General features: G+C 48.5%; 1 protein-coding gene across 1 annotated transcript; it reads right to left on the bottom strand.

The window, feature by feature from the left end:
- Positions 1-3,801: 3,801 nt before the first annotated feature.
- Positions 3,802-4,326, bottom strand: LOC309793858 (ferritin light chain-like; the record flags this gene model as incomplete). The annotated part of the gene is made up of 1 exon (XM_082604635.1): positions 3,802-4,326. The coding sequence occupies one exon, from the start codon at positions 4,324-4,326 to the stop codon at positions 3,802-3,804; it is 525 nt and encodes a 174-aa protein (XP_082460761.1).
- Positions 4,327-8,761: the final 4,435 nt, after the last annotated feature.

Here is an 8,761-nt window from a genome sequence, read left to right as displayed (position 1 = left end):
GTATCTGATATCTGCTGTCTTAGGTTCTTAGCAGAAACCCCCATTTTAACATTTGTTGCACTTAAGCAATGGAAGGGAAGGATGGGGGTGGGCGTGGGGACAGCCCTCTCATCTGCACAGGATTGGGGTTGCCCAGGGGTCTGGCCAGCCACACTGCTCTGGGATGGCTCTCCCAGGGTCCTAACTTGTCCACCGCCTCCAACTGTCTCCCATCTGTCCCTGTGCGGTCAGCACGCCAGGGCCGGCTCCCTCCCCCTGCCTCCAGACTCAAGCTCTGGTCAAGGGGATGTGGACACGTTCTCTTAGGGCGTCTCCTGCCAGGACAGAGGGCGCTGTCCAGACCTCGGTGCTGAAGCACCTCGGTTCTCTTCGCCCTTGAACGAAGTGGAGATGATCTCGGAGACGCAACAGTGAGTGGTGGCGTGAAGGGAGATCTTACTTCCCTGCCCAGGAACTGAACCTGGGGAGCCTGGATGAAAACCAGGAATCCTAGCCACCACACCTCCTGGCTCTTGCCCCCAGTGAAAAACGCATTTCTCACGGAGGCAAAACTGTAAAAACAGGTACAAAGTTTATTATTAGAGACATAGCACAACAACAAGTGGGAGAGCACACAGAGAAACAGTTTGTTTAGTTAAGACAGAAGCAAGGCAGAGATGCACACCCGGAGAGAAAGGGTGTGGGCGTCCCCCCAATGAGGAGGAGCACAGTAAAGGGCAGATCTTCCAGGTCTCTTTACCTCTGGCCAATTATCTGGTTTCTTTTTCCACACCTGCCCTGCCCTAGGACCCTCCCCAACATGCGTGTGCAACTTTTTTCCAAGATGGATTACAGCCCAGAGACATATGGGACGGCCTTAGCATCACCTATTATGGAGTGGTGCCCCTTCCTTTTTGACCCCCAAGGAGCCTTTCTGCCCATGTGCAATGTCTCCCTTGCCCCAAGGATGGCAAATGTATGACCTCTTGATCTTTTAACAGGGTTTAGTCCCACTCTGTCCCTGCCATAAAAATGTCCATTGTCTGGTTATTTACCCTATTTCTGTTGCTGGTTTTTATATCGAGGTGCAGATCTCGAAATATAGACAGGAGTCTGGTCATAAATATGTAGTTCTGAAGTCCGTTTGTCTCTTGCTTCAGGAAATGTAAACAGGGGGCTGGTAATGAATGTCCTGCTGGAGCCCATCTTCTTCTCATCCCAGGAGGTGTGAACAGGAGGCCAGTTGTAAATATCTAGCCTGGAGCCCATCTGTCTCGTGCCTCAGAGCCTCAGCCTGCAGCAGCCTCCTTGTCCCCGCGACCCGCCCTCCAGACCCGGCCACGCGGGCTCAATAATCCACTGCCTCAGAGCTTCCGACCATGGACCACCAGGCCTTTGAACCGTCAGCATCTCCGCAGGTGGTCCAGTCTTCCCTAAGGAGGCCTGGAGAGGGCCGGTGGCTTGGCAGAGACTCGCAGGTGAGAACGGGAGGAAATCCCAGTCCAATTCCCCAGAACAGGTAGGAAGGCACGCACCTTGGACGTCTTCACCACCGTCTCAGTCCTTTCCTGTGAGTTGTGAATGGGGAGCTGGCCCCACGGAAGCTCCTCCCACTTTCTAGGGACACAACCGTTTCCACAGGCCTGAAGAAAATCCCTAAATTCCTCGCATGTACATTCATGCAGTAAAGACACCTCCACATCTAGTCTGGGTAACACCCAGCTGAGTGGACATTCACACCCCTTGTCCCCAAGCCCAGGCAGGGAGACGCACGCAGGCATCCCTAATGAAGGGCATCCTTGAGGGAGTAGATGGCAAGGTTGCCCTGGAAACTTGGCAGAATCTGATGGCAGTGACGTTGGGGGAGCACGAAGGAGGGGCAGCGGCCAGTTCAGAAAAGAAGGGCCGATGGGAACCCAGAAGGAGCAGCCAGGTGGGCTCTGGGGCCACTACCCAGGCTCCACTGGACTCACCAGCTCCACAGCCCAGGACCTCCCACCTCCTTAGGCAGTGTAAGGGATCAGTGTGGAACCAGGTAAGAGAGGTAGACCAGGTCATGTTCAAGGGAAAGGGGTTTGAGAGGGCATCCCAGGGAGCCTCCACCTGGCCCTCAGGAACCTGGGCAAGGGTCCTGTCCTGGCAGCCCTGGCGTTTCGCGGGGGCCTTGCCCAGCTCCAACCACTGCTAGTGGCTCTCCAGTCGGATGCTCCGCCTGGTGTAGACAGCGGTGCTTCGCAGACCTCAGGACTGTGGGAGCATCCCAAGATGTTTGGTAAGATAGAGTATCTGCTGACCGCTGATGGGCGTAGCCAGACCCATGCAGCCTGCAGCCTTCTTTATCCAGCAGACCAGCTGGGATGGGAAGGGGCACTTCAGGAGTCCTAAGTAAGGGAGGCTGACACTAGCCTTAAACGGGCTGAAAGCTAATTCAAGTCTTCACCTCATCCATGGGGACCATGTTCAGGATGCATAGGGTTATACAAGGGGGCAAGTCCTTTGTGGAAAAACACCTTGATCTTCATCCATTTCCAGATGGTTATTTGAAATATATGATTTTTTACACCCTAACATAGAATACATTGATGGTACATTTAACAACGTTTTTAAATTTAATTTTGTTGTTGTTTTTCCCCCTTGCTTCACTGAGGTATAATTGACAAATCATTTAGCAAATTTTTAAACAGCAATTTTAGTTACATGCTTGGCCATCATTACTCAGCAATATGATAGCTCTGAATAATCGTAAAATTTAAATAAAATTAACATACAGTAGTAACTCCGTCCCCGTTTTGTTTCATTTTCCTTGGTTTATGAGAGTCTTATCTTAGGGTTTAGTTGTTAGGGTAATGGGAACATGGGCAGAATATCTAGAATTGTATTCAATATTGTGATTTAGCTGATGAAAGCAGTAGGAGCTCATAGGCGAAGACAGACAAGAAATGCTCATTCTGACACCAGGTAACATTCAATCTGCTTTGCAGAATTCTTCACTCCCAAATGCAGACAATGGTCCTCGGAATCTCTGATCATATATTCTTTGATGTGTTGTCTTCTTGTGATCACTACACTTGAGAAGAAACATCGTGGCAGCTGGATAAGATTTTGTCTTTCTTTTTATGCGGAGTCAACCAGGACAGATATATTTTTCTTCCACAGCTCAGAACCATGTTGCAGGAAGAGATAGTTGAGACTAACAGGGAGACTGCCCACCTGAAACACAGATATGGAATTTTGACATTTTTTTTCAGGGTGTTTGATATTTTTAAGGCTAACTTGTTTAGTATCTAGTAAAGGGCTTTGTTTTGTAATTTTTATTAAAGTCATTCTGTCTATATTCAGGAGAACTGGAAATAAGTTTTTAGATGACAAGGCTACAATAGAAATGCTGGATTAACAAACTACATCCAGAAAGACACCTCCCCACCCTTCAAGAGGCTGGGAGGCTTTGTGAAAAGCACCACTTTCTTTTCTGGGAAAAATCCACAAAAATTGCTCTCTGGTCCAATGAGCATCATTGTTATGCTGGAAACAAGCCCAAGGATTTACTACAGAGAAAATTGTCTCACAGTGGTGACCAGACTGGCTCTTCGGGCCTGTCCCCTGGGAGCTGTGGAGTGTGCCCCCTGTCCTAACAGTGAAAACAGCCCCACACACGACCTGCTGGGCTCAGGGTTACTCTTTTTTTTTTTTTTTTTTTGCTGCAAAAAGCTTTACTGTTTCCCTTTGGTCCAAGGCTTGGGAGAGGGCTCCAGGGTGGTTAACAAGCTGCCCAGTGGCTGCAGAGAGAGGAGCTCCTCAAAGGCCGCTGGGCTCCAGAGATTCCTAGTGCTGCTTGAGGCTGAGCCTTTGGAAGAGATACTGGCTTAGCCCAGCCTGGGGACCAGCCAGCCTGTGGAGGTTAGTCAGGTGGTCGCCCACCTTCTTGATGAGTTTCACCTGCTCATCTAGGAAGTGGCTCTCCAGGAAGTCACAGAGGTGGAGATCTGTGCGGGTGGGACCCAGGGCATGTAGATCCAAAAGGGCCTGGTTTGGGTTCTCTGTGAGAATGGTGGCTTCCATAGCATCCTGGGTTTTACCCCACTCATCTCGAGATGGCTTCTGCACGTCCTGGAAGAGGGCAAGGCAGCCGCACTGGTTTTGCATTTTCAAGACACGCTCTGTGCCCTCGCACTTCTCCTTGGCCAATTCGCGGAAAAAGTGGCCTATGCCCTCCAGAGGCACCTCATTGCGGTTGAAATAGAAGCCCAGAGAGAGGTAGGTGTAGGAGGCCTGCAGATGCAGGTTGACCAGGCGGTTGACAGTGGCTTCTATCTCAATGGAATAATTCTGACAAATCTGGGAGCTCATGGTTGATTTGGTAATAAGGAGTTAAGCTCAAAAAATGGTGTTGGCTGGTCCCAGTGGCCAAGGATAGCTTGAGTGGCTGATTCTGAAGATTGCGACTGGAAAAAATGTTGGGGGGTGGTCGGAAGCTGGAGCAAGGGGCGTCCCTGTGTCTGTTCCATCCAAACACTGTTGAGGCAAGAGACAGATCTGTGGGGACTGCCGAGCGCACAGCTCAGGGTTACTCTTTATGAAGGGACTTGAGTAAGTGTGCCTCCCGGCTTGCAGTAAACTGTTTGAAAGGTTCTTTTTCCTTAATTTGAAAAATCTAACACAGATATTTTACGAAGTGGGCTGTCTACCCAGAATAATGAAGAAAAGTTTCTTAATTAGTCTTTGGGGATAAACAGCCCACTGCAGTCACGATGGGGTCCTTCAAGAGAGAAAACTGAAATTAATGAACAATTATTTAAGACTGTCACTGGGTCGTGAGAAATTGCCAAACATGTCAATTATCTCAAGTGAAACGAGATAAGGTAAGAAGCATATTTTTTAAATGTTATTGATGAGCTTGCTTCCAGTAAAGCCAGAAGAGTAGACATATAATAAGTTTTCCTTTGGTAATAAACTAAACATGATGTTTTAACACCCCTACTTTCCAATTTTTCAATGTTTTCAAGTAGTTTAACGTTACAGGAAAAGCGAAACATTAAAAAATTTATAAAAGCAAGTCCAGGGGAGCGCTTGTTTCCCCTCCCACTTCCAGCTCATATTGGGCTCGAAGGGACCAAGATTCTGTCCGTTCCTTCACCCCTGTCTGCGTTTCTTTCTCTGAATTTTATAAAATACTCCCTCACGTTAGGAGTACGACATTCAAAGGCCTCAGTGAGCGGTATTGTTGTAAAATAGGTCCTGGTACCATGAGAAAGTAAAGAACGAAATACACAGGGTATTTCTAGAAAACGAAAGCTTCTGCATAAGAAGCCCGGAAGCGCATTATAAGCTTTTTCCTCTTGGTGGACCAGACACCCTATCCGCGGCCGGAACACGCATGCGCTCCAGGAGGGTCGGAAAGGGCGGATTCGCGCGCCCTCTTGTGGCCAGAGGTGGGCAGCGCACAGAGGCCTGCCGCCCGCCGAATCACTGGAATTGAATTTTCAGTTTCATCTAAATTACCTAAATTTGTGGGCATACATTGTTCATAGCACTCTATTATAATACTTTACATTTATGTAAGGTCCTCAGCAATGTCCCCACTTTCCATTCTAGTTTGATTATATTGTGCTTTTCCTTTGTCTCGGTCAGTAAAGGTAAAGGTTAACCTCAACCTCCGGATCATCCAAGCCTTTATCCCACTGGATTGTATACACTGAGCCACCACCCTGTCGAGACGGCTTATTCTATTAATTGTCCTCATCGCTCTCAGAAGGTAAAGCACTCCCTCCACTCTCCCACCCCCCTTCCACTCTGGCCTTACTTCTCATTGAGGACGACTTGTCTCTGAGGTTCAGTGAGCCGAGTTCTGCAAAGAACCCCTACCGTTGGCCCCCACAGAGCTTCTCAGTGATGCCGGTGACCCCTCCCACCAGCACATTCTGTATCTCAACGGAGGGTCTTCCCGGCCTTCCAAAGAAGCAGAGCTTGTACATTTTCCAGCCCTACATCCTCTGCCTGCTCTGGATTGCCCACTTCTCTGAGCCTAGCAATTATGGCATCTCTGCTCAGCAAAGAGCCATCTATTTCTCCAAGCCGCCAAAAGCCCTTCTTGCAGTGTGTTAGCACCACCTCCTGGCAACCTCAGCAGAGCATGTAAACACTTATCACGGAAGTGTGCTCCTTTCCAATAAACTCTCCAGCACTCAGCTATATGTTCTACGCTCCGTGGTCCAGCATTCTCGGGATCCAGACCCGTACTCTCCTGGTTCCTACAGACACAGATTGGCCAGGCCCACAACAACTGAATCTTCCTCCCTTATCAAACCCGGCGTTTCCCTGGTCGGGTTTTGTAGTGACTTGACCCTAGTTATTGGTCTAGTTATCTGGAGGGAAGGAAAGAGTAGACTGTGAAAGGGGCACCGGTTTTATCACAAAGTAGAGGCCTTGTCTGCATCATCTTCAAACAGGACTGGGAGGCGTGGGTCACATTTGCAGGCCCAGAGGGACTGGTGTTTAAAGGTGTTTGCCCACATCAACCTGAATGTCCCCATCCCAAGTCTCAGGGTTTCCTCCTTTCCAAACAAGATCTTGACCTTGACATAGCAAACTTTCTGGGATTGAGAATTGAACTTATCTGAAGTTATGCTACTCTTACATTTTTGCCATCAGGCTTCAAGAAGCCCTCTGATTTTCACACTTTCCCTTTACTTGGTGATTAACCACCCTCCGCCTGTCCTTGTCAATGGCTCCCAGTAATGGCCACTCAATTCCACAGTCTGGAAAATTGCTACCTCCCCCAAACTCCTGAAGATCTAAGGTGCAGCACCCACCAGCGGTTCCCTCCATCAATATCCCATCCTGGTTCAACACCAGGGACAGTTTTAATGATTGTGCCACTACAGCCTGACATGTGCTATCAGTAGTCCATCAATCACAAGTGATAGGGTCCTCATTGCCAGCAAGCTGACAAGTGATCTCTCACCCAAATCGCATCTTAGAGTCTGCCTTCCTAGGACCACAGCTGGTACCACTTGTCATAGTGTAAGATTCCATGGAAGCAGATCTGAGATGGAAATTGCGTGCAGAGGTGTTATTGGATAGTGTTCTCTAGAAAAATACCTATTAAAAAGTGATACCTGGAGGGAAGAGTGGGCGGAGGAAAAAGTTGAACTGCTGTACAATTGCAGCAGAGGCCTCATTTGATTCTATAGGGAACTCAAACTAGGATGGCCCTTTAGAGAGATTGCAAGTTGAGGCAAGGGGGCAAGGTCTTTGAACCCCTGCAGCGAGCACCACTGGAAGTGGACTGCCCCTGGGGAGGACGTGGGACCTGAGAGAGGCAGCTCCCTTCAGCCAGGACAATTCCCAGGGAGGTATTCCCACACTGGCAGCTGGAGGAATGGGTGCCCCAGTCCTGAAGGGGGACTCTGGCAGCCCATCACAATGTGCCCTATCGAGTGTACTAAAGTTTCCAGGTTCAGTTGTTGATTTCTCTCTGCAGTTATATCAGTTATTGCTTGGTATCTTTTGAGGCATTATTTTTAGAGATATATATTTATGATGGATATATCTTCTGTCAAGTTTTATAACTTTTATAAGTAGATGTCATGCTTATCTTTTCCTAATGATTTTTTAAGATTCTATTTTGTCAGACATTAGGCTTATGACTTGCATCAGTCAGGGCTCAGCCAGAGAAGCAGAACCAGTAGGTCATACATACTAGGAGGGTTTTTTTTGTTTTTGTTTTTTTTTGCAAGGAATTGGCTTACTTGATTGTGGTGGCTGACTAGGCAAGTTCAAAATCTGTAGGGCAGTCTGTCAGGAAGGGCAGGCTAGAAGCTTTGTCCAGAGTTTCTTCTTCATCTAGGAAGCCTCAATTCTGCTTTGAAGGCCTTTCAACTGATTCATTCAGACCCACCCAACTTATTTCAGATAATCTCCTTTACTTAATTCATCTGAGTTTATGGGCTTTAGCCACACCTACAAAATACGTTTACAACACCACCTAGGTTAGGGTTTGATTAAACAGTGGGAGACTTAGCCTTGCCAAGTTGACACATCAAAGATCACCAAACTACCCAAATTTCTTGTTGTTCAAATTTGCCTGGTGTGGTAATATTAAGACTCTCTGACACTCCACCCATCATGAGATGGGGTCTACATCAGACTCCACTTGATTCTGCACAGACTTGTGACTGCTTTGACCAAGAGTAGAATGGAAGTGATGCTTTGTGACTTCTGAGGTTATGTCATAGTCAGCTTTGGAACTTCTCTCTTGTTCACTAGAACACCTGCTCTTGAAGCCCAGAGCCGCCATCTCAGCTGCCGGCTGAGGCCTGCATGCCGAAAAGGCCACATATAGGCACTCTGGTCATATCCAAGCTGAGCTTATCTTTGAGCCATCTCAGCCAGAAGAGGAGGCATGTGAGTAAAGAAGACATCTTGGGGCCTCCCTGGTGGCGCAGTGGTTGAGAGTCCGCCTGCCGATGCAGGGGATACGGGTTCGTGCCCCGGTCTGGGAGGATCCCATATGCCGCGGAGCGGCTGGGCCCGTGAGCCATGGCCGCTGGGCCTGCGCATCCGGAGCCTGTGCTCCGCAACGGGAGAGGCCACAACAGTGAGAGGCCCGCATACCGCAAAAAGAAAAAAAAAAAAAAAAAAAAAAGAAGACATCTTGGAAGTGGACCCTCCCTGCCATCAAATCATCTCAACTGAGGTTCCAGACACAGTGGAGCAGAGAAAAGCCACACCCACTGTTCCCCTTCCAGATTCCTGACCCACAGAATCCAGGAGCATAATAAAA

Source organism: Mesoplodon mirus (genome assembly GCF_964341445.2).
Source record: "Mesoplodon mirus genome assembly, chromosome: 18".
NCBI lineage: Eukaryota > Metazoa > Chordata > Mammalia > Artiodactyla > Ziphiidae > Mesoplodon > Mesoplodon mirus.
The sequence above is the reverse complement of the archived record's forward strand: the minus strand, read 5'-3'. Positions and strand labels throughout refer to the sequence as shown.